Source organism: Tinamus guttatus, unplaced genomic scaffold (genome assembly GCF_059628265.1).
Source record: "Tinamus guttatus ecotype Peru unplaced genomic scaffold, ASM5962826v1 Tinamus_guttatus_pri_ptg000522l, whole genome shotgun sequence".
Lineage (NCBI taxonomy): Eukaryota > Metazoa > Chordata > Aves > Tinamiformes > Tinamidae > Tinamus > Tinamus guttatus.
The window spans coordinates 1,124,561-1,146,477 of NW_028289056.1; the positions used below are offsets into that span (position 1 = coordinate 1,124,561).

Genomic DNA, 21,917 nt, shown 5'->3' on the forward strand with positions numbered 1-21,917 from the left:
CGGTCAGTGCGAGGGAGAAGGGTTGGAGCGCTCGCTGCCCGGCGCCGGGTCCCTCCGCGCCGGAACACGGCGCTCTGGGTTGCTCTGCTTGCTTACGTAGCCTTTGGTTTGTTCCTTCTGTTCATAATTTGCAGCATTCTTATAAACAGTGCTCATTACTTGAGCTATTAAATACTCCATTAGTTGCCATAGAAACTAATTTTTCTTGATTAAGTTTTTAAAATGTCAGCCTTGGTGCTCAGGTGAGGCTGGCGGTGGGTGGGCTGATGAAGTTGTGGAAGACTTTTCCTCTTGGAAGTGTTTTCCATAAACCATGGCTGTGAGGGGTTTGCCTGGAAGCTTCCCTTTTTCCCCAAGTGCTGTGTCCCTTCCCGTGGACCTGCCGTGTGCTGTGGGGGCACTTGGAGCAGGGAGCGGAGGGCGGCAGGAACAAGCCTTCCCGTGCCAACGCGGCACCCAAATTCGCTCTGACAGTGACCTCCTTCATTAAAGGAGCCACCACGTCACTGGCGAGCGTGATGAGTGGCCACATGCTGCTTGGAGACCTGCAGAACGGGACCGAGGAAGCCCCGGTGCCACCGTGTCCTTGCCCGGTCAGCAGCCGCCGCGCTCGGCCTCGTGGCTTCGCCTCGAGAAGCAGCAGCAGGGAGGGAAGGAGAAGGCAGAAACACGAGCGTGACCCTTGCTGGTTTTCCAGTGCTCCCCCTCAGTGCAGATACCCTGACTTCCATCCCTGACTCTTTTCCCCACATTTAATGTTTATTTCTCCTGTCAGGCAGCTCCTGGGAGGGAGGCGGTGAGCCCCGAGCGCACGGGTCTGCGGTGTCGCACCGAGGTGCGAGCTCAGGTGCGGTGCTTCAGAAGAAAACGGGACATAACCTCTTCATAGCATCAACAACAGAGACAGCATGTAAATTTTAATCACATAGGTCTTCTAGTGCTGAAAAAATGGGAGAAAAAACATGCATTTCATGGGTAAATGTGAGCTGTATTCAGCAAAGCATTCATGATGTTTTTTTTCCAGCATAAAATGCAGGCTAATTTAGTCATGAGTCAGGTTGAGTTTTGTCAGGTGTTCACTGAACATTTGTAAAGTCTTTCAGTGAACTGAGTAGTCGTATGAAATCATCGTCATTTTTTCCAAGCGAGTACAATTATTGTAATAATGATATGCAGAATGGAATAAGAAAACAGCTGCTTCCATGAGTGCAATTCCCCTCCCCGCGAATCTCCTCTTTGACCACGTCAATAGTTAATAAGAATTCCTATCAATTAAAACAAAATGTCGCCTCTGCTTTACCTCGGAGGAGCCTTTCACGTTTCCTTGCAGCTGATCAGAGAGAACATTACGTGAGCTTTTACATTTTGTTTTCCAAAATGCTGCTTTTCATGTTGTAATGGATGGAGTACCAGAAAATGCAAATTCTTCCTTTGCAAATGCTAACAAGGTGAAGGGAGGATTCTGTCCTGAAATGTTAGAGGAGGCTACGTGAATCACACGGTGTAACTGGGATGTGTTTTAGGTCAATGGTGTTCCTCTAAACGTGTCGCGGCTCCCTGTACGTGTGGATGCGGGTGCCTGGTGTCTTGGTTGGAGCTGGAAGGAGCGCGCGCCGCGGGGGCTGCGGCTCTGCAGCGCGGCGCGAGACGCCCGTGGGCAGGGGTGGCTCCACGGGTGTCTCTGCTCGTGTAACCCCTGCGTTGTGGCAGGTTCACTCAGAGCTGAAGCTCTCCTGCACGGCCTCAGCTATGGCAGGAAGGGCCGTCCTGAGGATGCCGGTGGGAGCCTGGAAGTGAGAGTGGGCCGATGTGTTGAAGCGGGCAGAGGAGGTTCAGGGGTGCGGGAACCCTCCATTCCTTGGAATGTGACGTTGATGGTGAGGGCAGAGCGGGGCCCTCCTGAAAAGCAGCCCGTAAAAAACACGAGCTACTGAAGAGGGCATTTCTTCAAAATACGGTTTGCACCAGGAGTCCTTGTCTAGTAGCAACCCGATACTAAAACTTGTGGTTAAAATAATTCCTGCTAATGCCTCTGCACAGGAAGAATCCTATGGAAAATGGCTCGGTGGAGTTGTCTCTGTAAGGTGGGAGCTGTTGAGCCTCTTCACCGTTGTGCTGTGCAGTCCATTGGGAGCAAGGCCGGTGTCCCCGCTGTCCCCTGGCGCCGCTGCCCTCCGGCTCCAGCGCCTTCCCTGGCGCACGGACACGGCAGTCCCAGGGTGCCCATCACCTTCCTCCCTGTGCCCTGCTGGGGACCCGCAGCTCCGAGCAGCCTGTGTCCCTGTCCCCTGCGTGGTGTCCACAGTGTCTGCCCACCCTTGCGGTAGGCTGTTCCTGGGGCCAAGCTTTGTAAATTTAATACAACTGCCTCCTCTCTACCTGTTTTCCCTCTGGAATGCAGCCTTTGCTGCACGTGTTATCAGCAAAAAGGAGAAACTCTGACGTGCAGTTCTGCTAAAGACTTTCTGAACTTCCTGATGGTGGATCGTTAATGCGCTTGTTAGATCCTGTCATGGACAGGCTCTTCATGTGGAGAAAACCATCGTTTTCTATTTCCCTTTGTGTATATATGAAGGTTTGCCAAATGCGTGGTTGCTCTTTTTCAGCTCCTGTGAATTTACATGCAGACCTGAGGGTCTGTTCATTTTTTTTATTTTATTTGCGTCAGCACTGGTTGTGGCTGGTAATTATTAAAACAAAATGCAACCCAGCCCCGAACGGCACCATTTGCCATAGCACTTCTGTCGCATGCTGCAGGCATCCCACAGTCCCACTAAATATTTTGTTATTATGCCACAGGCAGAAATGTGTTCATAAAGCTACTCAACGTCTCATCTGCCAGGAGTTGGATTAAGACGTGGTTTATGAGTCGGAAGAGGAAGTCGAGCTCCCTGGTTGTTTTATTCAGAATAATCTGACCCATTGCATCTTGCTGGTGGTTCTGATTGCAGGAGGCTGCTGTTTTGCAGCAAGAAATATGGCAGAAAGTTGCTGAGAGGGGCTTGGAAATGAGAGGAGAAATGGGTTAACTTAAACCAGGCTAAATGCAGGATTGTGGTGGAGGGTGCGGGCTGCCTGCAGCCTCTCGTGAGGATGCTGAGCTCGGGCTTGCTGCAGTGTCGGCAGCCACGGAAACGAGGCTGGCAGCGTCGTGCGGGGCTGGACATGATATCCATGGTGGTGGTTTCTTTGGGTTTTTTGTTTTATTTTTTATTTTATTTTTTTAAAGCCTGGAAGTGGCCAGAAATCCCCTACAGAAAGATCCCCGGGGAGCGGGGACAGAGCGTCCATCTCCCCTCGCCACAATGAAGAGAGCAACATTTTCCAGGGTACTGGCATACAGGCACTTCCCTCCGAGTGCATTGACTGTTTCTTCTCCCCTTTCCTTGCGTTTTCTGCCAAATTGCCCTCCGGAAGCTCTGAATTGTGGCTGTCTGTCGTTACTTGCTCTTTTTCTTAGATGTCCTTAAACAAATGCAGTGAACAGGTAGGACGGACGTGCGGCTCTGGCCGTGCGGGAGGAGCTCCGTTCCATGGCTGTTTGCACATGCTGGTGTCTAAGCAAAGACGAGGCTTGCTGCAAAAGTGGAAAAGAAGCTATTTGAGTAAAGAGATCATGTAGTAACCCGGAGAAACGAGCTTTGTGTGCGGATCTGCTCTGCTGGAAGCAGAGGTCTGCTTTGGGCAGACAACCCGGCTGTGAGAACACGGCTCTTCATGAAACAATCCTGCATGCAATCCTGGAGCAGGACGGGGAAGCAGCGCTCCCAGGGCTGTGGAAGAGTCGTTCTCCTGCGTGGGGAGCAGCACTCGGAGCAATGGGTTCCTCGTGGTCTTCTCTGACAGCAGCCAGAAGTGCCCGCGGATGGAGACCCTGCCTGATTCTCTGCCTGATTTCTTCTCCGCTAACAAAATGTTTTAGAAACAAAACTCCAGATATAAAGTAGTGTCTCCCAGAAGGCATGGTGTGACTCTCAACTTTGGGCCTGGTGCTTGCTATTTTTGATTGCAGAACCCGGCCTAAAGCTGATCCGCGTCAAGGGAAGGTTTATCAAGTGCCACCATCACTTCCATGCCTGGCGTTTCCGTCATCGAACCTTAGAAACCAGCTTGTTCCTCAGCCTTTTTATAGCCTGAGGACTTTAGGGGGCAGGAGGAAGATGTTTTCACGTGTAGCAAGCTCAGGATGTTGCATGGCCTCTCACCAAAGCCTTCTTCACTATCCCATGAGTTGGGATGCAAGAGACATCGATGTGAAGGAACACGAGAACATTTTTTTGGAATCATTAACTTTTTTTCCCACTAACTCATATTTTCCTATGTGGTTTATGCACATCCCAGCTCCCCTCGCAGCGTGGAGGGGCCGTTTCTGCAAGGGCTGCATTGGTTTCAGCTTGAGCTTTTAGATTTATTTTACGTGACCCCCTGTGCAGCGTGCAAGCAAACTTATCGGTCTGTACAAATATACCCCAGGGAAGGATGTGGTGTCAGGAAGGCTTCTTGCCAAGAGGTGCAGAGGGGCCCTCGCTGTCATGGGGGTCTTTCCCCCCCATGGCTTTTGGAGTCAGCTCAGACACATTTGCTTGTTTGTTCGTTTTGCTTTTTTAATAGACCGGTCTGTACATGAGCAGAGGAAGGAAGTCTGAACCTGAAGAGGAAACGTTGAACTTTAAATAAGCTTAACTAGTTAATCCGTGTGCAAATGTTTGTCTTTGCAGCCAAAAGCAATTAAAAGAAGAAGACTCGGCTGCTGCTGCCCTGGTTCATTTGCAAGTGCCAGGTAGTGGCTGTGGTACCGTGCGGTGTGAAACTGGCAGCCGTTAAAACAAAACTGGGGAGGAATGAAGACTGTTAGTGAGAATGATACTCTATTAGGTGTCACTAAGTCCTGGGTCTCCTGAAGGTCCCTTAACAGTAAAGGGAGCTCTAGAAGTGAAGTTTCGCCCTGGGATGTAACGGTGCCTTCCATAAGGACACGCATTTGCATTTTGTTCTGTATTGACCTTTTATACAGGGGCTGTTTCCCCTCTGTATAACAGCAAAGGCATCATTTGATGCTAAACAATCAATATTCCAGATTACTAGTTCTTTTGGTTTTGCATTTTTATTTTATTTTTTGGCAGACGACTCTTATTGCGCCAGGTGACTGTGTGTTCCCTGAGCTCTGCGTGGTTTGCATCTTTGTGTGTGCTGGAAAGGTGTGACCTTGGCAGGGGCTGGAGAGGTCCTTATAAATAATTATAACAACATTAGGGGCTGAATCCTCCTACTCTGGCAGATTTCACGATCCAGGAGATAAAAATAACAACTGAGGCACTTTTTTTTCCCCTCCCTATACATCTATCAATCAAAATGATAAAGATATTTTTGACTTGCACGTTTTAATGGTGTAATTAGATGTAATTACATGTTCAAATGATTACACATATGAACACTAATTATATAATTGAAGACAATTATGCTAACTAGGTAAATACATAATTATCTAAAAATCTCTTGTAAAATCAAGCAAGTTTGCACGCTGCCCAGAGAAAGTAAAATCCCAGTTTTAGAGAAGTGCCAAGATGCGGAGCCGGGAGCGTCCCGTGTCGCAGCGTCGCGCCAGGGCCCGCGGGCCCTCCTGCACCCTCTGCTCTTCAGTATTTGTCAAGATTCCCCAGTTTGTCGCTATCTTTAGTTCCCTTTGGAAACCAACTCACTGTTTCTTAATCTCCTGATGCTTTCCTTAGCCTTCAGCCTGGAATTCTGCCTAATCCTGGTCTTTCTAGTTACAAGCTGCACCTTTTTTTTGTCTTGGTATTTGCTTGCGGTTCTCCTGCTTGGGGGCACCGTTCCCAGATCCCTTTCTTTGGCGCTCGTGGGAATCATTTAAAGGCATGCCAGGAAAGTACGAGGCGACATGAACGATGCTCTTTGTGATGGCTGTGTCTTTTGATCCGCTTTCTTCTCCTTGGTCTCGGAATCACAAGCGAGCGAAACATCTCCAAGGCGGCAGGATTCAAACGCGGCTCCGTTTCTTTTCCCCAGACAAAGCCCTTATCGGCCGCGCCAGATGCAGGAGCAGAGCGGCTCCTTTCCCAGTTGTTTAGTGCATGCTTCTTTTCAGATGCTTTTGCTTTGTCCCTTCTTCATCCCATGAAACCAGCCGACCCCTCCGCACGCGGGCACAGCCCCACACATCCCGCCTGCTCTGGGCGTCTGTCCTGGCTCTTTCCAGCAGGACCGGCACCGCGTCACCGCGTTCCTCCTCCGCTTCCTTTCCTCCTCGCTTATCCCCCTTCCTTATTCCCTCGCCTTGGCAGCAAAACAAAATGTCATCTTTTTTTGTCGTGACAGCTCAAACGAGTTAAATCTCAGGATCTCGCTCGCGTTTTTAGCTCAATGAATTTGTAAGGTGTCACCCAGCGTTGCGTTCTGTGGAAGGAAAATACGGCACAGCTGGTGGAACACGGAGGTTGGGTTCAGTTCAAAAGGGTGTCTGGAAATGAGCTGTGCTGAGGGAGACACTGATAAGTGCAGAAGCGGCCTTGAAGGCCGGGCACGGCGGTCACCAGCCTTTAGCATTGAGCAGGGACGTGTCTCGGCCGGCCGAGGACGCGGGCCCTCCTTGGTGTTCAGGACCGCGTGGTCTCCTGGGTTGTATTTTTAGGAAGTTTTTCCTTAAGTTCCTGTGGAACTTTTGGTGTTTCAGTTTCCGGCCGTTTCCTCTAGTTCTGTCGGTGGCCACCAGTGAAAAGAGGCCGGCCCCATCCTCCTCACTGCCTCCCTTGAGGTACTTCTAGACACTGCTCAGGTCCCCTCTCAGCCTTGTGTTGGTGTTGCATCCTTCTGCATTATTGCTGCTCGTGCCACCAAGTCACTTTTGCTAGGAACTGGTGCCACCCTTTAGATTCCTCTTCCTACTGTACTTGAGGAAAAAAATACATAAATTTTATTGTCTCTGGTCATAGAATATTAAAAAAATGAGCATGCCATTAGGAAGGAACGAGTCTTTCCTGCTTTTGGGAAGACTCTTTAATTTGGTTAATGTGTATACGCACACGTTTCGTCGCGTTTCGCTGGGACAGGCTGCAGGCAGCTGCAGCAGCAGGAATGCGGGACAGTCCCCAGGCCCGCGCGCCTGCCGCGGGGACGAGCAGCTGCCCACAAAACGTTGGGAATTCCTCAGAAATCCCTTTTGCTTCCTCAGAGCTCCGGAGCGCCCCGTCCCTTACTGTGCTCCTGCTGCCCTAGCTGCGGTGCGTGGTCTGGGCTTTCCCCTTGAAAACTGCTTTAAACTCTACAGGAGCAGCGGGCATTAGTAACCTTGTTCTGTCACCAAAAAAAAGGAAATAGTATCACAATTTGGACTTGAATAAGAAGTGGCTTGCCGTGCAGGGGAAGGATTCAGATGTGAATTTTAGCCAGGCTATTAAATGATAGGTTTGTGGTGATATCGATACCAGCTTTTGTTTCTGTGCTAATGAGAAGAGCTGCAAGTTATAGGATGTCCCCTATTTGTTTCTGTTTAAACCAATTAAGAACTCTAGTAAATGAATTTCCCTGCATTTTAATTTATGGGGATTTATTTATGACTCTGGTGATTTAGCGCAATTCCTAGGTATCTTAGCAATGGAAGGTCAAAACTGAAATTAATAACTAAGAACTCCAATGGTGCTATGTCTGCCTTCTTCTGCCCTTAGACTATATACTTTATTCTGCAGCTGAAGAGTTATAGTTCTTTTTGAAGCAAACCGAAGCCGTATAAAAATAAATAAATAAAAACTCTGAGAATAATAAAAATACATCAATCTCAGATGTTAAGATCATTTCATGAAGCTCATTAGTTTTGTTGATGGTTAATGGCTAACTTCCCATTAGGAAGGCCCAGCCCTGCACAGCCCTCGTTACTCCTGCAATATGTGACTATGTTGACTGTTCTGATTTTAGTGGGAAAAGGGTTCTCTGCCTGTGCGTTCAGCCATCCCCAGTTAATGCCCGCGGAGGTAATCTGTTGCTGTGCAGAATGGAGCACAGGTCTGTCCCTTAGTGAGGTATTTATAGCAAAATGTATACTGGTTATTCAGTATAAATGTGCTGATTTTTTTGAAGCAGTGAAACCTATAAGATGCATAAGGGAAAACACAGTTAAACTAGGGTAAATTGCTGCATTTACGCATTTAATAGGTTATTCCAAGCTGTTTTGAGGTTGAAGGTATGGATGTCTCCATAGGGTCTGCCTCTTCACAAAGAAGAGCAGATTGATTGGGCTGAGGATGGTGCCCTAAAAAGCATCTACAGTCAGTCTGCAATTCCTGCACTCGTAGTCCCCTACATTGTTTTCAGCCTTTAAATAAGAAGAGAAAGGTAATATTTTGCTGCTTTGTCATTAAGCCAAAGGAACCTTTTGGTTCTTGATGCTTGGATGCCATAAGCCTGTGGGATGTCCGAGTTCCAAGAGTGTTGGTGACAACACGCGCACGTTGGGTGGAGCGACATAGAGCATCCTTCAAACTACTGAAGGAATGGAGCAATTTTGCCCCTCTGCTAACTAATTTTGGAGAAACTGTGCTTAAAAATAACTCTTCCCTGTGAAAATCTTTCATGCAAGTTAAACCTACAACTCTTGCCCTGAGAGACCAAAGCAAGCGGGGGTTGAGGCATGGTCTTCTGTGGGCCTCCTTTGGCTGGAGTGTCCTTCCTTGACCTGGGGCTGCACTTGATGCCCAAGACTGATGTTGCTGCCCAAGCTGATGCTCCTGGACTGCTGCTGTGGTTCAGGCTCATGCGGACTATGAACGACGGACTGACACCTTCCTCACAAACCGTCATTGCTTTGACGCTGTAATTAATGACCATAATAACCACAGTTGTTGTTCTGTTACAAAATCAGAGGAACTTTCTGCTAGAAAATCAGAGGAACTCGGTGCTCCTGCCCGGCAGCTCCGTGCAGCGCTGCCGTACGGATCCCGAGCACGGGGCTCGTCCCGTGGACGTCCCCAGCGTTAGTCACGGGCTGCGGCCTGGGGACAAGGCTCGGTTTGGACCATCCTTTGTGAAGTTGTGAGCAATCCTAGCAACTGAACTGCAGATTCGTGTTCCTAGTGACTGCATCTTGGCTACAACAAGCTTACAGAAATACATTTGGAAATCAAAGACTCTCCAGGTTTGCATTTGGCTTCTCGCCAGTGACAGTTTTCTAGCCTAAGATTTGGGACTGTCATTTTTGATGTGATTGGCTTTTTTTGACTTTGTTTTTTTTGGCACTCTAATATTTCATGTAAAAAGTTTTTGAACAATCAGCAGTACTTTTTTTTTCTCCCTTGGAAACATTTCTAAGCCTAGTATTTCAGATATATGAAACAGGAACCAAAATTCCCACACCCCATTGCATATTGGTAACCTGGAGCAATGTTCAAATGAAGGCAGACCTTCTGCACCCACCATGTCACTGGGGTTTTTTTCCTGAAAAAATGCAGTGACTATTTCTGAAAATTATACCTGTATATTTAATCACCAAGTAGGATGGGAGCGATGGATCCTCCGGTGTAAACTGCAGCCCGGGTATGGAGGAGGTTTAGCCATGTGGTCTAGGTGGGGACCAAGGACGTGTCCTCCTGCCACCGTCTGCAGGGTGCAGGGACCAGGTCCTGCAGGCAAAGCTGTTTGGGGGGAAAAAAAAGGGTTGTCAGGAAAACCATGCTGGGGTGTCCTGTTTGCTTGTTATTGAGCCAAGAAAAATGGTTTGTCTCAGACTAATCACTTTGAAGATATTTTAGCGCTTGTTGGATTGGACAAAAGCAGTGCTTGCCATGAGGATTTTCCATTCTGAAAACGTCAAAATCAAGTACGTTTCTCGCTCTGCTCTTTTTTCAGTGTGGATAGTTTGTGGAAGCTGAGAAAACCTGCATTTTTTTGTTTTCTTTTGAATATATATATGTGCACTAAAAATTAAACCCTCTTGGTCTTGCTCTAAGTTCCAGGAAAGCTCACGGAAAACTGAACTGCAGGATGAAGTATAACGCAGTATCCAGGGTATCTGTTTGAATCCATAAAATAGTGTGAGAGACGCGATGGTTCAGAGAACTTAGGAGCTGGTGTGAATCAGACAAGTGCATCAAAGCATGGTGTGGTCTTACTAAATATAGTTGTTTTTAAACAGAATGATTCTTAATTGACTTGTTTATAAGTTGCCTCTGATCTCTGCATATGTTTCACGTAAATATGTGTGTGTTTAAAGAAGAAGGAAAGAACCCCCTCAGAAGACCCTGGTGAAGAAGAGGCAGAATAAACAGCGGGGTATGAGGAGGGGCTGCTAACGCACACCCGTTGGAAACTCTGTTTTTGTGCAATTTGGAGGCGTTCCGAGTACTCCGCCGTAAATAGGTGTCCGTGTGACGCGGGCTTTGGTCCCCAGCAGGACACGGGCTGCCCTCGGAGAGCAGAGACGCTCCCGCCGGGCGCAGCCTTGGCTTTGTGGGCAGTTGTTCATTCCATAAATGACAGCACAGGATTATCGGCTTATTTTTGTGTGTGTGCTGAATTAAAACTAAGGTAAAGAGCAAGCTGAAATTAAATCAGACCAATTGCATTTTTGGAGGATATCTTTTTAAAAGAATCTAGTTGCTGCTGCTTTTATTCTTCAGGCATCGTTACATGCACTGCAAGATTATTGGTAAAAATTCGTTAAAAATATTCCTTTTCCCTCTATACATTATATGTTTTTAAAGTTGAAAAATCTACATCTGTTAGAGCCACAAAGCTTCATGTTGAAATGCATCGTGACAAGGACAAGATAAAAACGTGCACGTTGAGCTGGGTGCAGGCAGAAGATGAGTTCGTACAAAGGGTAAAACTGACACTGGCTAAATAAAACTGACAATATTTTTTAAAAAATACTAATTTTGCAGATACTTTTATATATATAGTATAGTATATATTTAGTAATATAGTATATATATAGTAAAGTATGTATTTAAAGTATATATTCTTTTGATACGGCAGGCTAACTTCTACTTGAAACTCTCTGTAGGAGAGGAAGGCAAGAAAGGAGGTCTTGCTATTAGTTTTTTTCCTGTCAAATGACCAGAACTGTTTTTACAGTTATGTATAGAGGAAAAAGAGGGACTATAGGGGATATAGAGGACCTAAACATGCAAGAGCTTCAGCGAAGCTCTTGAACACTGCTTTAAAATAGTCCTTAAACATCTGAAGTCTGTGTGACGAAGTTGTATCCTGCTCAAGCTGACTGTGTGTTCCAAAATTATCCTGCAGCACATTTTTATGGATGATTTAAGCCCCGGAGCCAAGGGTTTATAATAGAAGCACAGACAGATTGAGCCTGGTAAATATAGCAGCGCTAATGGCGTCTCCCTTGCGCGCGGCCAGGGCGCTGCGGACGGGGAGCCCGGCGGGGCCGCGCGGCTCAACCCGGCGAGGGGCGGAGGCACCTGAGCTCGTGGGCCTAACGAGCCCGAAAGACAGGGATCATTTGGGGGTGACAAGAGCCCTGGAACAGGCTGCCCAGAGAGGTTGTGGAGTCTCCTTCTCTGGAGATCTTCAAACCCGCTTGGACGCAGTCCTGTGCCACGTGCTCTAGGTGACCCTGCGTGTGCAGGGGTTGGACTAGGTGACCTCGAGAGGTCCCTTCCAACCTTGAGCATCCTGTGATTCTACGATGATTTGGAGGAGTGCTGCTCGCCACAGCCCCAGCTCCTGCAGCTCCCGCCTGGCGCTTCACAGGGAGATGGGTTTGCGTGGGGTTGTGGCTGGCGATGGACTGTTCATCTGGCACTGCTTGGAAAGGCTCCTCGTGCCCAGGTGCAGGGCAGGAGGGAGGCTGGCACGCGCCTGTGCCCAGCTCAGCGCTCCAGCCCTGGGCCCAGGTCAGGGCTGGGCACTGTCCCCTGCCCTGGGCACCCGCAGGTGCTCATGGAGCTGCTGGCATGGGAAGACCTCGGCCAAACGGGGCCAGCGTGAGCTTGAGGTTGCTTCTCAACAGCCATCCTGCCTAGCAGCTCTCGACAAATGAATAGATCAATATTATTATTATTTTTAGCTATGGCTTGGCTGGTTGCTATGTCTTCGGGGAACACGGCCTGAAAAACTGATAGCCAAATTTTTATTGTTGTTCCTTGTGTATAGATCTCACTTTTGTATAGGAAGTTTTGGTCTTCATTCTGATGTAGAACTATTGACTGAGGGGGAGAAGAAGGCAGAGCCTCAAGAGGCTTCTCAAGATGGAAAAATCTTGTCTTCATGCAAGTATAGCATTGTGGCCTCTGATTCTTAGAAAAACCTACCTTTAAGAAAGTAGCTTTGGTGTGGAATTGGTGTTTGCCTTCCTCCTTGAATCAATGTGAAATAAAGATTTTATTATTATTTTCTTTGACGACGTAGTGTCTCTGTTTGTTTCTATCCTACAACCCTTGTCAACTTCTGGAAAGTGCTTAAGGTTCTGCAGATGGTGAAGGAGAGGTGGAGAATAGATGGGACGGGTGAGGAGGGACCGTGCGAGTCGCGGTTCTGGAAGACCCGGGCTTTGGAGGCATTCGGGGCCGCTGCTTTGCCAGCCCTCCTGGAGGAACCTCTTCTGGCCTGGGGTTAAACTGCTGCCCCTGAAGGCAGTTGGTGACCCAGGCTTGCTTCTACTCCAATTTCCTTGGAAAAAAAGACCCTTTCCTTGCAGCGTGACGGTGGTCTGAGGAACAACTCACTCTGGAGGGGTTTTCCCCTGGGGCCTGGTTTGTGGTCAGCCTGGCGAGTCGCAGAGGTCTGATTTCCATGGATGTTTTCCATCCCCGTCTGGCACAGAATGGCCAGGTGTGTCCTGCTGTGTGCCGACCTGCCCGTACGGGCGCAGGAAGCGCTGGGCTGAGCAGGGCCGGGGCTGCCCCTGGATGTTGGGCCCCAGGTGTGGAGGTTTCTCTGCCGCCCGCTGAACCTCCTGCACCGTCCATGAATGGGTGGGTTTGTTCAATGGGTTACGCAGAGGTTTTTGCTGGGTCTGTACAATAGTGACTTTGTGCTTCCCTGCTTCATTTTCTCTTACATGAGGCCCTGTTTAAAAGAAGGCTGTTGTTTGGTGTGGACAGACCTTCCGACTGTTTGGGGACTGGCAATACTTGCTTTGAAATGTCGTTGCAGTTTGGGAAAATACCGGGGTAAAAAACTCTGTAATCACTATAAATTATTTTATTTAATACCATTTACAGAAATATCTGTGTTCAGAGCTTGCTGCAGCTTCAAGCTGCTGATTCCTGAGCTGTTTGGAATTGGATGTTTTGGCTCCTCGAAGATAAGCAATCAACTGTTTTAAAAGTGTTTTCCAGTGTTTTCTCATTAATATGGTGTTAAACCATGTTCAGTGCTCCAGTAAGCCAGGCTTTTCTAGCGAGCTCTGCTTGTTGTAAATGGACAGTTTTTCAAGCTGGTGTCACTGAGAGTTGGTTCTGCACGTCTCTGCCTGCTGGCATTTATCTTCTACGTGGGTGGTGGTTGTATTATTTTCTTTCTCCATCAAAAATAATCCTGTATTTTGATAAATACACGCTTACAGCCCCGAGCCTCTTGGGTGTCTCGAGTTCCCCAGAGTCCCCCGGGTCCCCCGTGGGCAGTCCTGGCCGCCGCGCGTGGCTCTCCCGTCAGGATAGAGCTGTGTTGTGCTCCTGTTTGCAAACAGCCCACTTTAACAGTCTTTTCTGGTGCTTGCTCAGATCAGGTGGACCAAAACAGCAGGAAGTGCCTCTGACCGATTCCAAGACTCGAGTGTCTTCAACGAAACTCTGAGGATAACCAACATCCAGAGACATCAAGGAGGCCGCTACTACTGTAAGGCCGAAAATGGCTTGGGGTCGCCAGCTATAAAGTCCATAAGAGTGGACGTGTACTGTAAGTAATCAGTTTGGAACATTTTTTATTGTGCTTTTTTGTTAACTTCTCCTAATATCTGGCTTTTTATAAGAATGAGGCCGGTTCTTTGTGAAGTCCAGATCAGAAACAGTGGTACTTTAGGACAGGTTCATGTTACTGATCCAAAGTCTTTTGGCTGTTCCCACCAAACGTGGAGGAGGCTGCTCGCATGCTTAAGTCTCTTGGAATGAAATCATAATATTATGATAAGAAAGATTAATTAAATTCAGGCCCAACTCAGCCTGCTTTGATGTAAGAGGAAGGTTGTGTAGCTGTAGTCATTAGCACAGCCCTTAATTGCTTGTATTTTGGCTACAGTTGCCCTGAGTAGGGATTTGGGAGCAAATAAGGATGTTTTTGCAACATGACAGCAGTTCAGGCTCCTTTGCTTTATTTGTTGCTGAAAGCTCGCTCTTTTTAATAGCAACGTCTCATGTTCCTATGATAAATGTTTCAACAGCAACATTTGAAATGTTGCAGGCTGCAATGTTTGAAGTATTGGGATAGCAGCGCAAAGGGTCCCAAGAGCTGCAGATAAGAGGAAACAAAGGAAGACTTCACACTGCAGTAAATGTAGCCCATGTGTCAGTACAAAATGGGACAAAATTGAAAAAAGCTGCGACTAACTTGCACAGAACTGGTGCCAATGAGTGACCTTGTCAGAAGTAGGGTGGCTCTTGCTCTTAAAGTAGTTCGTCATTGTAGGTTTAATGATAAGCTTTTCATTTGACTCTAGCTTATGTGCCTGTACGTAGCTGTTGGAAATGAAAAGATGTCGATACCTCATGCAACTGTTACTGTCCACACTTCGAATTGGGGGTGGTACATAATGATTGAAAAGAATAACTAGGGCTCTAGGTTAGCACTTCACTTACTTGAGTACTTAATAATAACAAAAAACAAACAAACAAAAATAACCCAAACCCAAAATCTGACTGTCTTGGAACTGTATAAACCTGGAAAATTGGAGCTTTTGTTTCCCCTAAATTGCCCTCTCTGTCAGGTGAATCATAGGTTGCTTCAGAGACAGATGGTGAGGACCTTTGGGGATTGGTAGGGGGATGCCTGCCTTGGAGAAGGGGTTTTCTTGCCTCGCAGGAGCCTCCAGGACACTCAGTACTGGCTTTGCTCAGTGCTGGGTGCTCCCAGCACGCGGCTGCAGGACGGTTTGATCCCTCAGCCCTGTGTAGCTTAGGGATAAAAGCCCCAAGAGCAAATATTTCTCTTCACCTCAGCATCCCTGTGCCTTGTTCTCCCTAGTTCTGATGGTAGCAGGAAGAGTGGTCTAGAGGGTATTAAGGCTAGGTGGTCTGAACGTGCCGTGTTTAGAAATACTGTTCTAATATTTTGGATTTTGTCTTCTTTTTTTTTAATATCATATGCTGCTGCTTATTATACCTCATGCACACATGTCTTTCTGGAGCATGCCAAACTTCAGGTTCCAGCTGTGATCACATTCCTGGTGATTTCCCATCATCCACATGCTGATATGTCCCTGCGTTCTGCTCTCTGCTAATGATCAAATATTTCCAGGCAGACAATTGCTTCCTAGAGATACCTGAGCATGCGGTAGCTGCAAACACCAGCGCAGATTGGATCTAGCTGTGAAAACGATACAGGGAAGGGGGAACAAAAGTTCCTGAGAAATCAGAGTATTGGCAATTGAAACGTTTCCTAGACAATATTGGGTTTTAGCAGTTGAAATTTTCTCTTTTCATTTAGTATTTACTGTATAGATTTTTTTTTATGCGTGTGTCATGTCAAGGACTTTGTGCAGGACCGAGTGGGGATATGGGGTTCTGTGTGTGTTTTTATGAATAATTGTCCGTGAGAGGCTTTCACTCACACTTCAAGACACGTGAGGGAGATCACAGGTCCTCGGCCCGCGTTTTCCATCAAAATGTGTTTTTCTTTTAAGCAAACACTTATTAAATAAAACTATGGGGAAAGGCAGCTTTCCTCACAGATTTAGATAAGTGTCAAAAGCAGCTCTGCAAAACGGAGCAGAACTTGGGAAACCAAATCATATTCTTGCTTTGAAACATAAAACAAAAGTTTACCACTGTAGCCAGATTTTCTTCTTTTAATTTTCTGATGAAACCCCTCAAATCTATTTAAGGAAACAACTAAAAGTTTATGTTTCTGAAAAATTGTGTGGGTGGGAAAATCAAGCGTCTTGGTCCATCAACCAGCCTTGTGCTCCGTGTTCAGTTTTGGCTCAAGAACTCTTTGGAGGAGGTGATGGAAGCCTCTAACTGACCATTTGAAAAGCCCCGGTGCTGCAGAGCTCACAGTGGATGGCTGAGGAAGATCTCCAGGAGGTCTTTGTTTCTCCTGGCTCCTCTCTGTTACGGACCTGCTGGCTGGGAGATGTTAGCCCCACGGTTTGGGTGGAAGCAGCGATTTCCTGGCTTTGTGTTCCCACAGCCGTGGCGTGGGCAGCTCGGGATGGCACCGGGCAGCGTGGGGACCGAGTCTGGGGTGCCCGGAGGCCTTCCCGATGATTTCCAAGGGCTCTCTGCCCTTAGTGCTCATACAGGCACCCGTGTCATCCCCTCCTCTCTGTGCTTTATGAGGACGATGTCGACATAATGGTTTATTTTGGGGTACTCCGTTGTTCCGCTTCGAGATTTTCTAAAAGCCGTTCAGCTGTTCTCGTCAGTTCTGTGCCGCTCTGACGCATACTCCCTTTCCTGCTCTAAGAAAACAACAACAAAAGCCTTTATAAATCCATGCGTGTGTAAGGGGCACAGCTGAGAGTCAAGCCAAGCACACGCATCTCGTTCAGGATGAGCCAGGGCACGAGCGCGACGCTGGAGCAGGGCAGCACGTCGCGAGGCGCCGTGCGCGGCCCAGCAGCTATCGGGGTGCCCCAGCGCGCTGCTTTTCTCTGCTTCCCCCTCAAACAGTCCTGCCGAGTTACTGAATCTCAGAGCTCAAGGAAAGTCCTTCAGCTTCGCCCTTCCCATCAAGCTGCATTTAGTCAAGACTCTGCTTTTAGTGCATCTGTCACGGAGCAGGGTGACTTTCCCTGCGCCTTCTGCGGGCGATGCTGCTGCTACCTTCTTGGCTTCAAGCTATCGTGGATGTCTCTAAAGTGGGTTACACTCTCTTCTGTTCTGTTAACAGAAGTCAAAGCCACAAAAAATAGTGATCCCTTTTGGTCTGGTGTCAAAATATTTGAGTGTAAAAAGAAGACAAATCTGATGATTCTCATTTTGGGGTTGAAGAAGCCATCCAGGTAAATGAAACGCCAGGTTGTGTGAGCACGGAGTGGATGCTTTGGTTTACACACATAGAACATCTTCAACACGGAGGCAGGAAAGAACTAGAAATACCTAATTATTAGTGTACCTAATTATTAGCAATGGCAAACTGGTTTGGACTAACGTATTTCCATTTAGATGGACACAAAAATATTGCAGTCCCTGGATGTCATCCTTTGGAAAATGAGTGTTTGACCATGCCTTGATAGTGACTTGGAAGACTTTTGTCCAAAACAGTTTAAACCTGACTAAACATTTCAAGTTCATTGCAGAAAAGTGCTGTATGAGAAATCCGAGTGCTTGTATTGGACCTTGTTCCACAGGGAGAACACGGTATTCCTTCCATAACCATGGAGCTCCTGTCAAGCCATGGGGAAAGGCTCCATTTGTGGCATCTTTTAAGCAGCCACGTGCAATCTGCTGCCCAAAGTAACTTGCCATTATAACACAGGATCTTTAGAGCTGAATCCCTCGTTTCCTTAATTCTGATTCTGGTTTTGTTGAATTTTGACCCTTACCAGGGCCCATTTGGCTGAATGGGAGAGCAGTCAGCAATTCCTTTACCTGGTTTCAGAGCTGTGGCAGTAGCAAGGGGAGGTTCACCCAAAGTACCTGCGTATCAACTGAGGGCCAAGGTCTGGTTTCAGAAGAGAAAACTGTTAAAAATAAAATAAACAGATGCCTTTTTCCAGATGCAAAATTATCTATTAAGCTAAAATTAAGCTATTAACATGTAGCTGTCTGTCCAATTAAGCTATCCACAGAGATGAAAAAGGTGCTTGTGAGGCCACAGCAAGTCTGGGCCTTCTTCCTGCAAAGGCATCAATGCCCTTACCTTAACTCCTTTCTTTCTTTCCTCTTTTTTTTTTAAAAAAAAAAAAAAAAAAGTATACCAATATATATTTCTTAGAAGATCTTCTACCTCACATCAGCTTGAAACAAATGTAGTGGGTCGTCTTTTCCCCATATTTTCAGGAGGGAAGTTGTCTGTTCCTGGTTTTCCCCTGGGGAAAGACCACCTCCTGTTGCATATCTACGCTGTTTTCATCCCAGACTTTAGTTCTTTCTTCGTTCTCTCTATAGAGTGCAGGTCATCTTTCCTTTTCCAAGTAAAAGCTATTGTAGTCACTGTCCAGGAAAAAATTGGCTTGAATTAGGGAGCACATTCTCCTCTTTTATAAGCAAAGATTTAATTTATTGTATAAATTAAGTGTTTTGATTTAAAGCAAAGCTTCTGTGTCAGGGGTTTTCTGTTTGCTCCAGGAGGGCAACTTACCACATTGATAACAAAGTACTGTTTCACTGAAAAAAGATGTATTTTTAATCCTCTTATTTCACTGATCTTCACTGCGTACAAGGCCAGGATGTGCAAATGGGGAAGAAGAGGGTAGAATTAAGGGCTGGCTCCAGCCCTTGTCAGACCGGAGCCAGGACGACTTCTAGCATTTTGATGCCCTTGTTAATAGGGGCAGTTTTCATCGACAGGGGACACTTTCTGCTGGTGACGTTCCTCAAAGGCCACACCATGCCCAGCGCGCCCCAGAGCCCCTCTTGGACCAAGCAGCCCCCTCACTGTACCTGTTTCCCAGGGTTTTTGATCCAACCGATCCCTGGTATCGGGGGGATGGAGCCCCACGGCTTTGGTGGTGGACGGGGGCATTGACAGAAACATGCTCCGTGCTGGCAGGTTGCTTTAACGAGCAGGCAGCAGCACAGCTCTGCTGGCCTGGAACGGCACAAGATGCTGCTGCTAATGAGTGTCAAATGACCAAAGCCTCCAGCTGCTGCTCCTCGGCGTTGGACGTGCAGTCGGGGGGCACCAGGGTCTCCGAGCCGGAGGTGGTGACACTAATTCCCCGTGTCCGCCTGGAGGACGTTGCAGGGAGATGCCAAGTGTTGCACAGGGGGATTTAGCTGCATTTCCCTCCATCTCTCTCTGTCATTAACGTTAATGGAAGTCATCTCGCTAAGCCCCCATGCACAGCAGTGCAAATTTACCCCTAATTTTCTACCTGCTGCACAAATGCTGTCGTTAGGCTGCTGAATTGCATCTGGTGTTGTTAATTACTTAACTCTCCCCAGTTGTCCAGTGGGCGACGGGAGCAGCCCCTGTGGAAATGCAGCTCCACAGAGCCTGAGCACGCTGGTAGGGAAGCTCTGTCTTCTGCTTCATCCCGTGTGAATGATGCATGTAAACCCACGTACATAATATATGTTCTATTATATATGTGTAATTTATAAATTATATATATAATATTATATAATACATAATACATATAATAATATATTATTTATATGAAAGAAGATTTCAAAGTTTGTGTTTTAAGTTTATTCTTGTAGGAGTTTCTGCAGTACGGCAGGAGCCTGAGGTTCTTGAGATGTGGACAGCCGAGGTGAGGGAGGTTACATGGAGCTGATGAAGATCAAGGGAGGAGGCACGGGAATTGGCTGACATCAACCACTCCTTACGTTGTTCCATGTATTGTGCCCTTCCCGGCCTTCCTCAGTTCACCACAGTCCTAATAAGCCAGGGAAACTGCATTTAAATTGGATGAGGTGAAGAGGGAGGGATGCTTTCTCCCCAACTCCTATTTTTCACTGCCTGGAGATGCTGATGGGCTCTCCTTGCATTGCAAGGGGGCTGCCTTCCAGAGTGCAAGGATGTGGCCAAGTCCACCTGGTGTCAGGGAAGGAAAGAACGGGGAAATTTTATATAGAAAAATAGCCCTATATTATAAATATAAGAATATATGAATAGTATATGTAAATAGAAAATATTAAAAATATATAAAAAATAGCCTTATAAATGGACCTGATAGCCTTCTACAATGGGATGACCGGCTGGATGGACAATGGGAGAGCCGTGGATGTTGTCTATCTCGATTTCAGCAAGGCTTTCGACACCGTCTCCCATGACATCATCATAGGAAAGCTCAGGAATTGTGGGCTGGATGAGTGGGCTGTGAGGTGGATTGAGGACTGGCTGGATGGCAGAGCCCGGAGGGTGGTGATAAATGGTGCCAAGTCGGGTTGGAGGCCTGTGGCCAGTGGTGTCCCAGGGATCAGTACTGGGCCCGGTGCTGTTCAACTTGTTCATCAATGACTTGGATGAGGGCACAGAGGGCACCCTGATGATTTTGTAGATGGCACCAACCTGGGAGGAGTGGCCGACACTCCTGGGGGCTGTGCTGCCATTCAGAGAGACCTGGACAGGATGGAGAGCTGGGCAGAGAGGAACCTCATGAGGTTCAACAAGGACAAGTGCAGGGTCCTGCCCCTGGGCAGGAATAACCCCAGGCACTGGCACAGACTAGGTGTTGACCTGCTGGAAAGCAGCTCCACGGAGAGGGATTTGGGAGTCCTGGGTGACAGCAAGTTGCCCATGAGGCAGCAGGGTGCCCTCGTGGCCAGGAAGGCCAAGGGGCTCCTGGCTGCAGCAGGAGGAGCGTTGGCAGCAGGGCCAGGAGGGGATCCTGCCCCTCTGCTCAGCTCTGGGGAGGCACCTGGAGCACTGGGGGCAGCTCTGGGCTCCCCAGGACAAGAGGGACCTGGAGCTGCTAGAGAGGGGCCAGCGCAGGGCCACGAAGATGATGAAGGGCCTGGAGCAGCCGTCGTGTGAGGAGAGAGGGAGCGAGCGGGGCCTGGTCAGCCTGGAGAAGAGAAGGCCGAGAGGGACCTGAGCAACATGTGCAAGTACCTGAAGGGTGGTAGTAGGGAGGATGGGGCCAAACTCTTCTCGGTGGTGGCCAGTGACAGGACAAGGGGTAATGAGTATAAGCTGAACCCCAGGCAGTTCCATCTCCATGTGGGGAAGAGCTTCTTTGGTGTGAGGGTGCCAGAGCCCTGGCACAGGCTGCCCAGAGAGGCTGTGGAGGCTCCTTCTCTGCATATCTTCCAACCCGCCTGGATGGACCCTGTGCCCCTGCTCTGGGTGTCCCTGCTGGAGCAGGGGCTGGACTGGGTGATCCCTAGAGGTCCCTGCCAACCTCAGCTGTTCTGTGACTCTGAAAAACACATTCCGAACTGAACTCTTACTCTCATGCTATTGAAGTGATCAGGACGTTACACTCAGAGAGAGGGTTTATGGCAAATGAGTCTTTTATGCATACAATAGTAGAGGTAAAAGTACTGAAAATGGTGGGTTTGATTTTTGTTTTCTACTTAAAAGTATTTCCTGAAATAATTTGGCGTCTTTGTCTTTCAACATCCCATGCTTTGCAGGCTCCATTGCACTAGAGTTTGCACAGTTTCTTTTTCCAGAAATCAGGGCCACTTTTCTGCTCTAGGTAGCCTCATAGAATTTAAATTGCAGCTCCCGGCAGCATCCACTTGAGACCTGTACATTATTGGTGCTTCTCTAAGGCGTTTTTCAAAGGTGGTTGATGTGTATGTGTGCGTGAGCGAGAGCTGAAAGGTGGCCCTGACCATTATACAAGAGCTTCAAAGAGTAGTTTTAGGACTTTTTTTTGTATGAATAATGCAGATGTGGCATTGGCATATTAATAATATTTCTCTGGCTGTAAAGCCTGAGCTGTAACTTAATCCTTTTCTCTTTGAGCTGCATGAAGGGAGACTCTGATGTGATGTTTGTGTTTTGGCACGTTCTGCGCCGAGCCGGAGCGCTGCTCGGACGCCCAACTGCTCCAGATGATTCGGAGTCTCCAGAGTTCAGGGCAAGGAGAAGGAAGAAGAGGTTAATACCGTATGTAGAAAATGGACGTAGGAAAAAGAGATGTTTTCTGTATGAAGCTAAAAATACAT

The 21,917-nt window shown here is 47.7% G+C and overlaps 1 protein-coding gene across 1 annotated transcript in view; it reads left to right on the forward strand.

Moving 5' to 3' along the window:
* MDGA2 (MAM domain containing glycosylphosphatidylinositol anchor 2) overlaps positions 1–21,917 on the forward strand; it is a 259,777-nt gene that overhangs the window by 108,409 nt on the left and 129,451 nt on the right. The window contains exon 3 of the mRNA XM_088533798.1: positions 13,695–13,869. Coding sequence (XP_088389924.1) covers positions 13,695–13,869 — 175 coding nt within the window. The remainder of the gene's footprint in view (positions 1–13,694; positions 13,870–21,917) is intronic.